Source organism: Bos indicus x Bos taurus, chromosome 10 (genome assembly GCF_003369695.1).
Source record: "Bos indicus x Bos taurus breed Angus x Brahman F1 hybrid chromosome 10, Bos_hybrid_MaternalHap_v2.0, whole genome shotgun sequence".
Classification (NCBI taxonomy): Eukaryota; Metazoa; Chordata; class Mammalia; order Artiodactyla; family Bovidae; genus Bos; species Bos indicus x Bos taurus.
The window spans coordinates 44,653,154-44,670,455 of record NC_040085.1 but is presented as its reverse complement, the minus strand read 5'-3'; the positions used below and the strand labels follow the sequence as shown (position 1 = coordinate 44,670,455).

Sequence of the window (17,302 nt, the reverse complement as noted above, 5' to 3'; positions counted from 1 at the left end):
TGCATCTGGAGGTAAATCTGAGACCTAATAGGTTTTGTAAGTGATAAGAATTCCATCCTTTATGACTAGTAGCCACACTAACGGTAGAAATTCCAAGGTAAAAATGACTTCTATTTTATGCCAGCAGGTGGAAGTCTTGGTCCTGGGCAGGAGCTGGGCTTGCTCAACACAGACCTGTAGTTGAGTGCTCACTACATGATGAATATTTTGGCAGTGCTGCTGGTCTTGATATTTTTTTTGGCTATGTCCTGCAGCTTGTTGGGATCTCAGTTCCCTGACCAAAGATTGAACCTGGACCACAGCAGTGAAAGCCCAGAATCTTAACCACTAGGCCACCAGGAAACGCCCCTGGTCTTGACTTTTGATGGGTGTGTGTAAAAGAAATGGAAGTAGAGAGATTAGGTGGACTCCTAAATGAATTTATTACATTAGATTGAATTTAATGCCATGGAGGAGAATACATGTCACTAATGTTTTTTGAAATTAGCTCTGAAAAGGTTTGATATGGTATTTACAAGCGAAGTTTCTTTTCCAGATCTCTCAGCTTTTAAACAGAGTGGACTTGTCAATATCAGAACAAAGCACCAAACTGAAGATGTCCCACAGAGATAGTAACCACCAGCTTCAGCTTTTGGATACTAAGTGAGTAATCAACTTAGAAAAATCTGTTATGGTTGATGTTCTTTATACTACAGTTTTTTCCCTTTTGATTTTTATTTATTGTACAAAGTGAAAACCATAATGGAAGTTCACAGGGAAAGTTTCCTTGTAGCCTGTTACCACTTTACCTTGCTAATTATTGTTTTTAGTGACTGGATAATAATCCATCTATTCATCCAATAAATATTTCTGGGCCTAGATGAACATGGCCTGGGTGCTGAGAATCTGAAGAAGAACAGGCTTTGTTTTTATCCCTGGGGAGCTGATAGTCTAGGGAGTTGATGAATGTTAATGGAATAATCACTTAAATGAGTGCATGCTATGTTATTACTAAATGGTGATACATGTTTTGAAGGAAAGATACATGGTTGCGGCAGGCTGATTAATGGTTCCTGCAAATATCACCATGTTCTAATTCCCGTGAATATGTTATGGCATTGTTGTTGTTCCATCACTCAATCATTCCAACTCTTTGTGACCCCATGGACTGCAGCATGCCAGGCTTCCCTGTTCTTCACCGTCTCCCAGAGCTTGCTCAAACTCATGTCCATTGAGTCGGTGTTGTCATTCAACCATCTCATCCTCTGTCGTCCCCTTCTCCTGCCTTCAATCTTTCCCAGCATCAGGGTCTTTTCCAGTGAGTCAGTTCTTCACATCAGGTGGCCAAAGAAACTTCAGTTTTAGCATCAGTCCTTCCAGTGACTATTTAGGATTGATTTCCTTTAGAATCGACTGGTTTGATCTCCTTGCAGTTGTAGGGACTCTCAAGAGTCTTCTCCAACACCACAGTTTGAAAGCATCAATTCTTTGCAGTCAGCTTCTTTATGGTCCAACTCTCACATCGATACATGACTACTGGAAAAATCATAGCTTTGTCTATACAGACCTTTGTCAGCAAAGTAATGTCTCTGCTTTTTAATATGCTGTCTAGTTTTGTCATAGCTTTTCTTCCAAGGAGCAAGCGTCTTTTAATTTCATGGCTGCAGTCACCATCTGCAGTGATTTTGGAGCCCAAGAAAATCAAGTCTGTCACTGTTTCCTTTGTTTCCCCATCTATTTGCCATGAAGTGGTGGATCAGATGCCGTGATCTTTGTTTTTTAAATGTTGAGTTTTAAGCCAGCTTTTTCACTCTCCTCTTTCACTTTCATCAAGAGGCTCTTTAGTTCTTCTTTACTTTCTGCCATAAGTGTGGTGTCATCTGCCTATCTGAGGTTATTGATATTTCTCCCAGCAATCTTGATTCCAGCTTGTGCTTCTTCCAGCCCAGCATTTCACATGATGTACTCTGCATATAAGTTAAATAAGCAGGGTGACAATATACAGCCTTGACATACTCCTTTTCCTATTTGGAACCAGTCTGTTGTTCCATGTCCAGTTCTAACTGTTGCTTCCTGACCTGCATACAGATTTCTCAAGAGGCAGGTCAAGTGGTCTGATATTTCCATCTCTTTAAAAATTTTCCACAGTTTGTTGTGAATCACACAGTCAAAGGCTTTAGCATTACCAATGAAGCAGAAGTAGATTTTTTTCTGGAATTCTCTTGCTTTTTCTATGATCCAGCGAATGTTGGCAATTTGATCTCTGGTTCCTTTGCCTTTCCTAAATCCAGCTTGATCACCTGGAAATTCTCAGTTCACGTACTGATGAAGCCTAGCTTGGAGAATTTTGAGCATTATTTTGCTAGTATGTGAAATGAGTGCAATTGTGTAGTAGTTTGTACGTTCTTTGCCATTGCCCTTCTTTGGGATTGAAATGAAAACTGACCTTTTCCAGTCCTGTGGCCGCTGCTGAGTTATGGCACATTAAATGGCAAATAGAAACTTTGCAAATGTGATTAAATTAAGATGAGTAATGTCATCTGTATCATCATTATTGATGTAATCTTTGGAGTCCCTGTAAAACGGAGGCAGGAGGGTCAGAATCAGGAGAGAAGGCTATGTGACAATGAAAGCGGAGATTGTAGTGTGATGTGCTTTGAAGGTGGGGAAGGGGGCCACAAGCCATGGAAGACAGGCAGTCACTAGAAGCTGAAAAAAGCAAGGGAATGATTCTCCCCTCAGAGCCTTCAGAAGGGACTGCCTCCGCTCACGCCCCAACTTTAGTCCAGTGAGACTGAATTTAGACTTCTGGCCTTCAGAACCAAAAGGGAATAAATGTGTTGTTTTAAGCCACCAAGTGTATGGTGATTTGTCACAACAGCTGGGGGAAACGAATACAGTAATGCTGCTGGGGTGAGTGACAGAGGCCTGGTTGTAGGGCCTTCCTGAGCAGGTGGTGTTCTGAGTGAGAGCTGAAGAATGAATGGCATTCACTAGCCCTTGGACTACAAGGAGATCAAACCCATCAATCCTAAAGGAAATCAGTCCTGAATATTCATTGTAAGGACTGATGCTGAAGCTGAAGCTCCAGTACTTTGGCCATCTGAAGTGAAGAGCCAGCTCATTGGAAAAGACCCTGATGCTGGGAAGGATTGAAGGCAAAAGGAGAAGGGGGGTGGCAGAGGAGGAGATGGTTAGACAGCATCATCAATCCAATGGACGGAGTTTAAGCAAACTCCAGGAAACAGTGGAGGACATAGGAGCCTGGCATGCTTCAGTCCATAGGGTCGCAAAGAGTTGGGTTTGGCTTAGCGGCTGAACAACAAAGTAAACAGTGCGGTGAGGACCCCGGAGATGGAAGAGCCTGTCGTGCGAGAAGTGTGACGTGAGGGATACGCACAGTGCACAAGGGGCTGGGACAGAGCCTGAGGGTGGGGAGTGGGGATAGAGGGGAGGCAGGCCAGCGCACAGGACTTCACACAGTCAGGACTTGCTGTTTCTTTCCCTAGAGCAATAAGAAGCCACCGAAGGATTTTAAGCAGGTAGGGTGATATAGTCAATTTATGTTATTTTTTTAAATGGTCTTGATTGCAGCTGGAAGATGGATCACAGGCGCTGAAGCCGAGTTGTGGCTTGGGGGCACTGTAGGCGTTTAGATGAGAGAGGTCTGTGCAGGGGGGAAGCTGAGCTGTCTCGTTAGGACACTGTGTGGTGTTACACTTTGCATTGTGTTTCAGTGACACTTTAAACTGGATTTGCCCCCAGCGAAACTCATCTGCTGCTCTTCTGCTCAATCATAGAACCATATACTTTTCCCTGTCGTGAATCTTCATAAGCTTGGCAAATTTCCTGCCAAAGCAGAGCCCATAGTGACCATATATGTTTATTTATGTATGTTTGTATTTGACTATTACATTTGTTAGAAGCTGACTTTGTTAGAGATTTGTGACAATTTTTTATTATCATTATTATTTTTGTGGCCACACCATGAGGCATATGGTACCTTAGTTCCCTGACCAGGGGTCAGACCCCTTACCCCTGCAGTGGAAGCACAGAGTCTTAACCACTACACTGCCAGGGGAAGTCTCTGGAAATTTTAAATTAATCATTCTTCTGGTTCTTCTATCTCACTATCTCCATGCTTAATACCATTTCAAGGTCATTGATGATTTAACAGGAATTCCCTTACAGAAACTATGTTTCCTTTCCTCTAATTATCTGTACTTATATCATTCCTGAGTTATGTTACTCTTTCTCATAGATCCTACAAGCTTGCCAAGTGCAGAAAGATCTCCTGTCCCCTTCCTTCCATCGTACAGGAAGAAAATAAACATATTAGTTTTTTTTTTTTCTGTGAATTTTCTCCCTAGCAGATATTACTAGTCAGCAGACATGAACATCTTTATTTTTCTTCCTACAATTTAAAGTCCAGAAGTCTAGACACAAAGGCTGTTCACAGAGGAAAGGGTACTAAGCCTGGGGCCTGTGTGGGGGAGAAAGACAGATTAGAGACCCAAAGGTAGAACCCTGGTTGAATGAACTAGGGAAAAAATAAACAAAAACATTCTGCAGAGAATTCATAAAGAAACTTACCTGTCTTAGTCTTGATTCTGAGTAGAAGTGTAAAAGATATTCCTAAAAAATTCTAAACCACAGTACAACCTTTATGTGGATTTAGACTTAGAATTCACATTACCCAACCACTTTGAAGAAACCACAATAGATATTTTATCTTAGAATGATCTCTGGTAGTGGCCTAAGATGCTTGGCAGAAGCAAATACAAATATGCAGTCTTCAAGGCTCCCCGCAGGCAAATTAAGTTCTAAGGAACATAAATGAAAATCAGAAATTATAGACCAACACAAGGAAAAAAAGTCACATAAATAATAAAGTGAGAAGAAACAACAATAAGCAGAATCAGACTCCTAAGTACTGCATATATAGGAATTATTGGATAAAGTGGTTGTGTTGTGTATATATGTATGTATGTGAATGTGTGAGTATTCACACACACACTTTTTGAAAATATGACAAAGGAATAAGAGCTTACCAAAAATGAACAGTCAGGGGGATTTCCTGGTAGTCCAGTGTTTGGGGCCCTGTGCTCTTGTTGCTGAGGGCCTGGGTTCAATCCCTAGTTGGGGAACTAAAATCCCACAGGCCACATGGTGTGGCCAAAAAATAAAAAGTCAAAATTGACAACCAACCAAATTGGGCTTCTAGAAAATATAGTCACTGAAAGTAAAATGTAACTTCCCTGACCAAGGAGACCAACAGTGACCCAGGTGCCTTGGAGTCCAGCCTGTAACTCTACCTAGAAGTGGAACCTAGCCTATTACCCCACTTTATTGCTTAGCAGAGCCTTTGGCCTTGCCCTAGCAAGGAACCCAACAAACAACACTTCCTAAAAGCAGAACATGCCCTGTGACCCTACCTGACTAGGGAGCCCAGATAGCAATCCCACTCAACCACAAGCACAGCCTCCGGATTCACTTGACTTCACAGTACAGCTGGTGGCCCTGCCTGACCAGGGATTCTGGCCAGTGACCTTCCTTACCAGTGGTGCACAGCTAGCACCCTACCCAACTGTGGAGCCTAAGCCCTATCATGGGGGTCCAACCACCCTACCAGGGAACACAGTGACCCCACCTGACCAGAGGGAATGGCAGAGTTCAGTTAGTGGCTCCATTTGACTGTGCAGCCCAGCCAGCAGCCCTGCCTATGCTGAAAGTCCAGCCAGTAGAATGACATGACCATTGAGCCCAGTCAACAGTCTCCCTCCACCTGTACTTCAGAGCATGGGCAATAGCCCTCCCCAACCAGAGACCTAACCAACAGATATAGAACATCTCATCCAACAGCAGCAGAATACATATTCTTCTGAAGTACACACAGAACATTCCCAGGATAGATCATATATTAGGCAACAAATAAGTCCTAAGAAATTAGATCGAATCATGTCAAGTAGCTTTTCAAACCAAAGTGGTATGAAACTAAAAATTAATGACAGGAGTAAATTTGAAAAACTCACAAATATGTGGAATTAAACAACACATTCCTGAACAACCAGTGGGTCAAAGAAGATCAAAAGGAAGATTTTTTAAAATCTTGAAACAAATGAAAATGGAAACACAGCATATATAGACTGTAGCCCCCCAGGCTTCTCTGTCTGTGGAATTCTCCAGGCAAGAATACTGGAGTGGGTTACCATTCCCTCCTCCAGGAGATTTTCCCAACCCCAGGATTGAATCCAGGTCTCCTGCATTGCAGGCATCTGAGCCAGCAGGGAAGTCCACCAAAACTTATGGGATGCCACAGAGGCAGTTCTGTGAGGAAATCTGCAGTGTTAAATCCTTACATTAAGAAAAAAGAAAGACTTTGAATAAACAACCTGACTTTATACCTCAAGGAATTTTAGAAAAAGAAGAACAAATTAAGCCCAAGATAGCAGGAAGAAGGAAATGATTAAGATAGGCCAGAAATAAATGAGAGAATAGTAAACAACAGAAAAAAAATGGGGGAAAATAAAAAAAGTAATTGTCAAGCCAAAGAGACAAAACTTTCTCTAGACTAAGCAAAACAAAAAGAGGGTTCAAATAAATAAAATTATTAATGAAAGAGGAACTACTACAACAGACAACACGGAAATACAGAGGATCATAAGAGACGGCTACGAACAATTGTATGTCAACAAATTGGATAACTTAGAAGAAATGAATAAACTCCGGAAACAAGCTACTAAGACTGAATCATGAAGAAATAGAAAATCTGAACAGACTAATGATGAGAAAGGAGATTAAATCAACAATCTAGAATCTCTCAACAAAGAAAAAGTCTGGGACCAGATAGCTTCATGAGTGAATTCTATCAAACTTTTAAAGAATTAATGCCAGTCATTCTCAAACTCTTCCAAAAAGTTGAAGAAAACACTTCCAAACTCATTTTACGAGGAGCATTATTCTGATAACAAAACCAGATAGACACTACAAGAAAAGAAAATTATTGACCAATTATCTCCGATGAACATACTTGCAAATGCTAACAAACCAATTCAACAGCATTTTAAAAGAATCATGCACCGTGGTCAAGTGGAATTTATCCCTTAGATGCAAGGATGTTTCAATATATACAAGTCAATCAGTGTGATACATCACATTAACAGAATGAAGGATAAAAACGATATCATCTCAGATGCAGAAAAAGCATTTGACAAAATTCAACATCATAATAAAGACTCCCAACAATTTGAGTATATTAATAGAATGTATCTCAACATAATAAAGGCACATATGACAAGCCCACAACTAACATAATACTCAGTGATGAAATTCTGAAAGCTTTTCCTCTAATATCAGAAGTAAGACAAGGATACCCATTCTCAGCACTTCTGTTCAGTATAGTGCTGAAAGTCCTGGCTAGAGCAGCTAAACAAGAAAAAGAAATGAAAGACATTCAAAACAAAAAAAGAAGCAAAGTTATCCCTGCTTGCAGATATTATCTTATAGAGAAAACTCTAAAGACTCCTTCAAAGAACTGTTAGAATAAATGAATTCATAAAAGCTGCTGTGCTCTGTGGTCAGGCCCCCAGGTCAGGTGGGTCTCCACAGTTGGGCAGGGCTGCTGGCTTGACTTCCTGCCCATGTAAGGCTGAGAAGCTTTGTTTTTGATGATATGACCAGGAAGTGTACTTATCACTTCAGTGCATGTTCCATTGCCTGACTTAGTCATATGGCCACACATAGCTGCCAGGAGGGCTGATAAGTGTGGTCTTAACTAGGTAGTTGCACACTCAGGTCACATTTGAGGATTTCTTAATAGGGAAGAAGAGGAGAACAGATATTGCAGAGAATTGGGGACTTATACCACAGGGGGGGTATACATTTTATTATTTTTATTGTTAAGTCACATATATTCTTGTGTACTTTTATTGTTTTCATAATAAAAATAATTCAAATGGGGAGGCAGTGGGATGTTATTTTAAGGTATTTGGAAAGGGAGAGGACTATAGGAATGGAAATTTGAGTTTTTAAAAAATTCTCTCTTTGATTTAAACTAAGAAATATCTTTATGGGACAAGAGCAATTTGCAGAACATAAGAGAGAAAGGGATCCAGGCTCCAGTCCTGGGAGAAAAGTTGGAGAAGGAGAAAGAGTCCTGGGCAAGGAGGAGCCTAGAAGAGAGCCAGGCTACTGTGTCCTTTGAGCCAGGAGTGGCCTGGGCCTTTTAAGCTGCAGAGGTAGGCTCTTGGAGCGGCTCTGCATGTGACGCCTTGGTACGCACACTGCCGGGCCTGCACGGGTGGGAGTGCTATCAGGCGCTTTTCTGTTATATCCTCCTCTTCTCCTTCCTTCTCAATTTAGTGCCAAGTGCAATTCTATGAAAAAGGTAAACGTGTAATTCTCAGTGAACTGAATTTAATGCTTACGTATTTCCAAGAGATTTGATAGAGACAGAGGTTGTTTGATGTCATTTTAAAGTTGTTTTATGTATAACAGCTAATTTTTCTTGTTTTAGATTTAAAGGTACAATCGAGGAACTCAGTAACCAGATTTTATCTGCGCGGAATTGGTTGCAACAGGAACAAGAACGGATAGAAAAAGAACTTTTGCAGAAAATCGATCAGCTCTCCTTGGTTGTTAAGGAAAACAGTGTAGGTATTGATGTTCAACCATAACATAGTTAAGTTATTCGGTGAGACCTGCAATGTTTGAATAATACCTTGTAACGTATGTTTGATTTATTTAGCATTACATTAAGCTGTTAATGGTTGTTTCTTGCCTTATAATCTCTTTCCATGGTTCATACTGATTCTTTGTTATAAAGAGACAGAGCACTTTGACTTGTTTTGATTAACAAAGAAAAATAATAGAAAATTTCAGTACTTTCAACTAAGACAAATCCAAATCAAGACCTTAAAGAACCAAGTTGTCCAGCTGCATTTCCAAATAAAAATAGCAATTACATATTTCATCTTAGTTTTAGTTTCATGGTCTGGTCAAAGCCGCCTTGACTAGATTTCTCCCCCCAGGCCCCTCCATCACATTATAAACCCAGCATGAGGGGTCACAGGGCAACATCTAAACAGAATCCAGTTTTCTTCCTTCTCATTTCACCCTACTCTCCTGTAGGCCTAAGGTTTGCAGAAGTGCTCAAAAACCATACCCAGAAAGCCTTGCATGTATAGTATTCAGTATCAGGACTTGGAAAGCAAATGCTTTTTGATTTGGTTATCTAGCCTGACCTCCCTCTCCCTTCTCTTTTCTTGCACTGCTTCCTCTCCCTTGGACTTTGATGGAGCATAAGTGACTGGTGTAGATTGCATCTCTGGCTCTGCTCTCTCTTGATGCCGAGCTGTTGAATTGCAGACTGTGCACTGGGCACATCACGAGAGTTTTGTTATGCTTTAGCCCACTTACAGCTTGGTATCTGTAGTCCTGGCCTCTAAAGCTTGCCCACAGACCCAGATTCTCATAAGAACCAAGCGTGATGGAGAGAAGAGGAAAGAAAATGTTCTTTTTGAACTGTTTCTTTACATGTCTCCATATTTTTGTCAGATCTGCTGATTGATTTGTAGTCATCTGTGTCTTTGGATCACTATTTTTACATCTGAGGTGCCTTAATAACTAACAAACTCCAGGATAATGGTGACTTTAATATGATAGAAGCTTATTTATCTTTCACATAAGAGAAGTCTGGGTATAGGGATTGCAGGGCTGTTATGGTAGCTCATCAATCCTCAGTGACCCATGATCTTTCTGGCTTACCAGTCCTAGAGAGTGACCCTTGCATACATAGTTCAAGATGGCTGCTAGAGCTCCAGCCATTACATCTGAATTCCAGGAACAGAAGAAAGAAAGAAGAGGTTTTTTTTATTAATGTCTCAGCTATTTTTGTTTTTTTAAGTTTTCCTAGAAGTTGCCACGTATGTTTATACTTATGTCTCATTACCCAGAACTTAATCATATGGCTACACCAAACTCAAGAGACAATAGAAAAGGTAATCTTTATTCTGAGTGCCCTTATACCCAGCTGAAAACTGGAGATCTGTTATGGAAAAAGGGGAGAGTGGATATTGGGGTGAGCATCAAGCAACCTTTTTGATTCTGTTCTCTGCAGATTGTTCTTAAATGATGATATTATGACTGATGTGAATGCAATGCAGACTCTTTGGAGTAATCACATGCCATTCTTATCATGGATCTCAGGGAGCCAGTGAAAGGGACATGGAGAAAAAGCTCAGCCAGATGTCAGCCAGACTGGACAAAATAGAAGAGAGTCAGAAGAAGAATATGGAGGTACAGAGGACAAAACAAGAGGAGGAGAAGGTGCATGGGCGGATCAGCAAGCTTGAGTTACAGATGACCGAAGACATGAAGGAAATGAAAGCCGAAGTTGATGCAGGTAGGTCAATAAGAAAACAATTCTTGTGCTTCATTTTCTGTATGATCTAAAAGTCAACTAATTAGTATTCCCCCACAACTACCTACAGACCTGGATAATGGAATGTCCTTAGGTAATTTTCCAAGTAGAACTAAAATATTGCTTCAACTTCAAGGACATGAAGACAGATAGACCTCGAGAGACAGGCGAACAAACCTAAAATTGCTTAGCTTGCATACATAGCTTCAGTGCCATCTGCAGATTCTTTTCTGATCATAGCCAAGGTCAGTATGCCTCAGAAATAAGCATATATCTTTGAGAGGCCTTTGAAGGCTTATGTTATACTGCTGGCAGTATCCCACCATGGCAGTGAATGGTATTCCTCTGCTCAGAAGCCCACAGGGCTCATTCTTCCACACTTGTTAGGAAGACAGTGTCAGAGCTGATTTCAAGTTTTAAAGTGCTGCCAGATAAAGGAGGTGTTAGATTTACATTTTAAATTTTTATGTATTTGGCCGCCCTAGCTCTTGGTGGCAGCTTGCAGTATCTTTTAGTTGTGGCATATGGTTCCCTGACAAGGAATTGAACCCAGGCCACCTGCATTGGGTGTTCGGAGTCTTAGCTACTGCACCATCAGGGAAGTCCCGAGAGGGATTAGATTTATACTCTGAACTCTAGAATACAGAACTGGGACCAATAATCAGAAGTTACCTGAATACATATTATAAAGCAGAAGTGTCTACAGTTAGAAGTCTTAGAAAGACACGGGTGCTTTGTGAGCCTGGGAGTTCTTTACTGAAAGTATTTAAGTGAAGGTTGGTTGACCATGGTCAGGAAGGAGAAGACAGTCAGGTAGTATGGGAAGGGGAACTAAATTATCTCCTGATTCCTTCCTGTTCCTCTGGTTCTGTGAATTTTCTTCATGGAATTGTTCTATTTTGGCCACATGAGAAGAAAAGTAGCCCCATCCCAAGAATAATTTTGTTGTAACCACCATGGAGTCTCAAGAGTTGGGCACAACTAGACGGCTAACACTTACTTGCTTATTTAACTACCGCAAGTTAGTTTATTTTATTTAAAGAGACGCTGCCATTAAATTTATGACTTTTAGAACTTTGTGGAGATAAAAGTGAATTTTCTTTCTTGGTCTTTTGGGCTAGTAGAGTATGATATTTGACTATTTCATTGGTGGTTAATGAGATGGTGATAAGAAATGCATATGAGCCTTTAAAAAATTAAAAACATTTACTTTTTCTTGTTATGAAAACAGATTTCTTAGTGGAAAATCATAAAACACAAAATGTATTTTAAAAAACCCTTCTATTATCCAGAAGTCTTTTTTATGTATAGTATCTTTCTATACATGTAGGATATATATATTATTTTGTCTGTGCCACATGACTTGGGGTACCTTAATTCTCTGACCAGGGATTAATCTGGGGCCCTCTGCAGTGAAAGTGTCCAGTCCTAACTACTGGTCTGCTAGGGAATATTTAATAAGTAATTTTTATACTTCTTTTTCTTGAATTGTTGCATAAAGAAAATTTTTTGAGAGAAAATTCTAAATTTGCTAAGGAAGGCAAGATAATTTTGACATTTATTTTAACACATTATCGACCAGGAGTTTTTTGTTGTGGCTGATGATTTGTTATGTAAGTGAATATTGAAATGTCTTCAGTCTGTAATATTTGGGTAACAAAAGATGTATTAATACCTCTCTGGTAAATAAGATATTAAAAACCAATAGAAATACAGAATAATATGAATTTTATTGGGTTTTTTTTTCTATTTTGCTTTTTATTTTGAAGTAATTTCAAATTTAGAAAAACCGTAAGACTAGTCCAAAAACTATACATCTTTCAATTAGATTCAGCAATTGTTAACATTTTGAAATTTGCTTAATGTATATGTATGTATGAATGTGGATGAATATAATTTTCCCTGAATCATTTGTGAGTAAGTTGCAGAAGCCAGAATACCTTTTTACCCCTTTGTTATTTCAAAGTATATACCCTCAGAACAAGCACATTCTCTTTTTTAAAAAATTATTTATTTATTTTAATTGGGGGATAATTACTTTACAATATTGTGGTAGTTTTTGCCATACATCGACATAAATCAGCCAAGGACATTCTCTTAAACAACTGTGTTGTTATTTAGTCACTAAGTTGTATCCGACTCTTTTCTGACCCCATGGACTGTAGCCTGCCCGTTTCCTCTGTCCATGGGATTTCCCAGGCAAGAATACGGGAGTGGGTTGCATTTCCTTCCTCAGTGGATCTTCACAAGCCTGGATGGAACTTTCCTCTCCTGCATTGCCAGGCGGATTCTTTACCACTGAGCCACTGGGGGAGCCCTAAACAAGTATCCTACTATGTACTATTGACATTTTTCAATATTCAGTTTTCAAATTTCACCATTGTTTCCTTTACGTAGCAAGCCATCCCTAGTCCAGGTTCTCATCCAGAATCACTTCATCATATTTAGTTACCACGTTGCTTATCTAGTCTCTCTTAATCTGCATCAATTTCACAGTAATGTTGTCATCATTAAAGAACACAGGCCAGTATTTTGTGAAATGTCCCACCGTTTCGGTCTTCTTGCTTCTTTTTAATTCGATTCAGGTTGTGTGTTTTGGACAGACATGCTGCAGAAGTGATGTGTCCTTCCCAGGGTTTTTTCTTTCAGTACCTTAATTATATCCTGCCATTCCCTTCTGGCCTGCCAGGTTTCTGCTGAAAGATCAGCTGTTAAATGCATAGAGTTTCCCTTGTATGTTACTTATTGCTTCTTCCTTGCTGCTTTTAATATTCTTTCTTTGTGTTTAACCTTTGTTAGTTTGATTAATATGTGTTTTGGTGTGTTTCTCCTTGGGTTTCTCTTGTATGAGACTCTTGCTTCTTGGACTTGATTGACTATTTCCTTTTCCATGTTGGGGAAATTTTCAACTATAATCTCTTCAAAATTTTCTCATACCATTTCTTATTCTCTTCTTCTTCTGGGACCCCTATAATTCAAATGTCGGTGCATTTAATATCTTACCAGAGGTCTCTGAGACTATCCTTAGCTCTTTTAATTCTTTTTACTTTATTCTGCTCTCCAGCAGTTATTTCCACAATTTTATCTTCCAGCTCACTAATCCATTCTTCTGCTTCAGATATTCTGCTAGTGATTCTTTCTAGAGTATTTTTAATTTCAGTAATTGTGTTGTTTATCTCTGTATGCTAATTCTTTAATTCTTCTAGGTCTTTGTTAATTGATTCTTACATTTTCTCCATTCTATTTTCAAGGTTTTTGATCATCTTTACTATCATTATTCTGAATTCTTTTTCAGGTTGTTTGCTTATTTCCTCTTTATTTGGACTTCTGTGTTTAAGTTTGTTCCTTCAATTATGCATTATTTCTCTGCTTTTCATTTTTTTTAAAAACTTATTGTGTTTGAGGTCTCTTTTTCCTAGGTTTCAAGGTTGAATTCTTTCTTCCTTTTGGTTTCTCCCCTCCTAAGTTTGGTCCAGTTTTGTGTAAGCTACACATAGGGTGAGATTTGTGCTGAGTTTTTTTTTTTTATTTCCTCTGATGGGCAGGGCTGAGTGACGTGGTAATCTTGAATGCTGAGGATTGGGTTTGTATTTTTGTCTTGTCTGTTGTTTGGATGAGGCGTCCTGCACAGGGTGCTACTGGTGGTTGGATGATGTCAGGTCTTGTGTTCAAGTGGTTTCCTTTGTGGGAGTTCTCACTATTTGATACTCCCTAAAAGGTTAGGAGTTCTCTGATAGTCTAGGGTCTTAGAGTCAGTGCTCCCACTCCAGAGGCTCAGGGCTTGATCTTTTAGCAGACTGAAACTGAAGGACTCTACTTCCAGTAATGATGTCATGAAGCAGTACTGAAATCCCTTCTCCAAAATCAATGTGAAGAAAGAAGACCATGAGCATCCTACTAAGGGAGACACAGAATTTAGCTTCTTGAGTCAGAGAGCACTTAGGTGCAGACAGCGCTGAGGTGGTCTATCTTAGCGTGCAGAGCCCAGGCTTCTTTCCAATTCCTCATCAGGGGTACGTAATGTTGGATCCTCCCAGTGTTGGTGAAGATAGCTTTGACCCTTGGTTAAAGTGGTGTCTGTCATATTTCTCTATGGTAATATTTCATGTTTCCCTTGGTATCTGTAGGGAGACACTGTGAAACTATGTAACTATTCTGTTTCCCATTAAACTTTTATTCCAGTACTTTGAGAATCTATTGATAATTTTTGCCCAAATCAAGCAGTAGTATCTGCTGTAGGATTTGATACAGCATTGTTGTTGTTGTTTTTTAATATTAACTCTTGTGAAATTTACCCTTTCTTAAAGGGTTTACCGCCATCTATGAAAGCATAGGATCCCTCAGGCAAGTTCTCGAAGCCAAGATGAAGCTGGACAAGGACCAGCTACAGAAGCAAATCCAACAGATGCAGAAGCCAGAAGCTCCCATGTGAAGGGACTCGGGACATGGACCTCAAAGGTGGTTTTGCCAGTGGGGCCAGAAGCTGGATACCTCTGTAGCCAGGCTGTCACTACATTCAGGATTGTTCTATTCATGGTGTGCATGTGCCAAGAAATGTTTTCATGGGTCTAAATGTTTACCTTGAATCTTGAAAACACTCTTCTTTAAAAGGATTACATACAATTTTTACCACTTTATTCCACTTACCTAAATTCAAGTGATAATCCTTCCTTCCCTGGATTTTAAAAGGCTTTTATCCCTTTCATTTTATGAATGAAAAGACTTAGCAGTTTCCCTTTGATTCATGATGCTCTCTAGCCAAGACTTTACTCTTGAAAATGTCATGGTGATTTTTTTAAATTAAGAAACTAATGAATCATCTTGGGAATGTGTTGCTCCTCACTAAATTTAGAGAATGTTTTAATGGATTAGAATTCAACCTTTGAGTCCATATTTGGATTTTATTATTGTTGTCTGTGCATTTCTTATATTGGTTCTCTTCTTGTAAATCTTCTGTCTTTTGTAGGGGGAGGGGATTTAACATTTGGGAAAAGAATCTACCACTTATGCAGTGAAAATAGTTTAAAAATTGATAACTGCCATATAGATTACAAATTAAAATGGAAACTTAAGACAGTTACTAGATAATACAAGGCACAATTATCTGTATCAGCCACCTAGTTATACCAGGTTTTAATACTGAAAGCTTTTTCAATTATCCTTTTTCAATTAAGCTTTTTCAATTATTCACAGCCTATATAGTGATAGCCATATATTCAATAATGGAATGGTGGTAATAGTGTATTACATAATTGATTGTTCATTAATCATATGGGATGTGAAAAACTTTCAAGCTTTTTGATCTCCTCTCTAAATTTTTCCAAAATTGGCACAGAGTGCTAAAGGTCTATATACAATTATTGTAGCTGTATTCTTGTGCCTTGGTTTTATCACATCAGTGCACTGTACCCTATAGAAGTTTTGCAGACAAAATAGAAGGCACAACAGCACATCAGAATTATGATGTAAAAACGGGATCCTATGTATTTTTTAAATGTTTTAAAAATTTTATCACTGTTATGATGTTAATCATTCAGTATCATTAATGGAATAGAAATTCATACTTTTGTATGGTCAGAAAATCAAATTGATACTGCATTTATAACAATGTCAAGAAATGTTCATTTTGAGCAATTTCGTAGATGATGGGTGTTTTTTTTCAATCGCCATATTTGATTAGTCGTTGGAAATTGGCACCAGTGGTATCTGTTCACCTGTATATGTAACAACTAACAGTGAGACACGTGCCATTCCGAACTGTGAGGGTACCCAAGAAAAAGCAAACAGGAATACTTTGAAAATTTTAAAAACTGTTTTTTTGTCTGCCAAGGACTCAGGAAAATTAAAGCATTTTCTATTTTAGAATAAATCGTGAATGAAATCTGTAACTGGCTATTACTGTTTACCCATATAAATTATGCTGCTGAAGTACATAATAGTTTACCCTCAATGGCTTGACAAAGTTTTTTCTTTTTAATTTGTACCTGAGAAGTCATACAAAGAATATGTCATCCAACATATATTTCCTTATTTTGTCACAGATCTTCCCATCTCTATTCAGGAAGACTGCTTCCACTTAACAATGAAAAAAAAAAAAAAAGTTAATGCTCTTTTGCAATTACAAAGTGAGTTTCTCTTTGTGATCAAGTAACCGTGTTTATACAGTTCTCCTGGTTTAAGCACAGACCAGCACAGACAGCCTCGGCTCCTCAAGCATCTTTCTCCTCTGGGGGCCCCGAGGAGGAGGAATCAGCACACGTCACACCTGGGAGAAGGGGAACTGGCGGGACCAAGGTCAAGGGGTGACCTGACCAGGTGATGCTTCTGTCCCCCTCTCGGGAGTTCGGCGGGGATTCTCCCCTCTGGCTGATTGAAATCACCTGGGCACTTCAAAAAGCTGTCAGTGCCTGGGCTGCTCCCCCAGACCAGCTAAGTCAGAAGCTCTGCAAGGGGATGCAGGCAGCCGCACGCGTCAGAGGCCCCCAGGTGACTCACGTGTTGTGAGTCCCTAAGCTCCACGTCCTCTTTTCACCAAAGTTTAAATGAGAATCAGCTTCCCTGTACTTTCCTTTACCAGAAATTTGCAATAAAAAGAATAAAACTTCCAAATCAATGTGGTGTATGATTCTTAAAAGCCTTTTCGTGGGCGGTAAATTAGGGTAAAATACGGTAGGAAATCTTGCTTCCTGGGGAAACATTTTGGTGGTTGCAGTAAAGTGCTCTGAGTCCTGGCAGAGCTGCTGGGACCTGGAAAGTCACAGGGAGCTGCTCCATCCTTGGGTCTCCGGAGCTCTGGGTGCCGTCTCGTCTCTGAACTAATGGCAGCGGGCAGTTCCCAGCATGTGTGGTATGCCCACGTTGCGACCTTGGTGGGTATTTGTTCATTTAATTATAACAATAGTG

At 39.6% G+C, this 17,302-nt stretch overlaps 1 protein-coding gene across 2 annotated transcripts in view; it reads left to right on the top strand.

Annotated features, from left to right (window-relative positions):
• FAM81A (family with sequence similarity 81 member A) overlaps positions 1–17,012 on the top strand; it is an 85,542-nt gene extending 68,530 nt beyond the window's left edge. Inside the window, exons 6-9 of one of the 2 annotated variants that reach the window (XM_027553867.1) lie at positions 536–642; positions 8,495–8,630; positions 10,186–10,381; positions 14,707–17,012. In XM_027553867.1, coding sequence (XP_027409668.1) covers positions 536–642; positions 8,495–8,630; positions 10,186–10,381; positions 14,707–14,831 — 564 coding nt within the window. In that variant the 3' untranslated portion in view covers positions 14,832–17,012. The remainder of the gene's footprint in view (positions 1–535; positions 643–8,494; positions 8,631–10,185; positions 10,382–14,706) is intronic. The other variant, XM_027553868.1, reaches the window with a different exon arrangement.
• Positions 17,013–17,302: the final 290 nt, after the last annotated feature.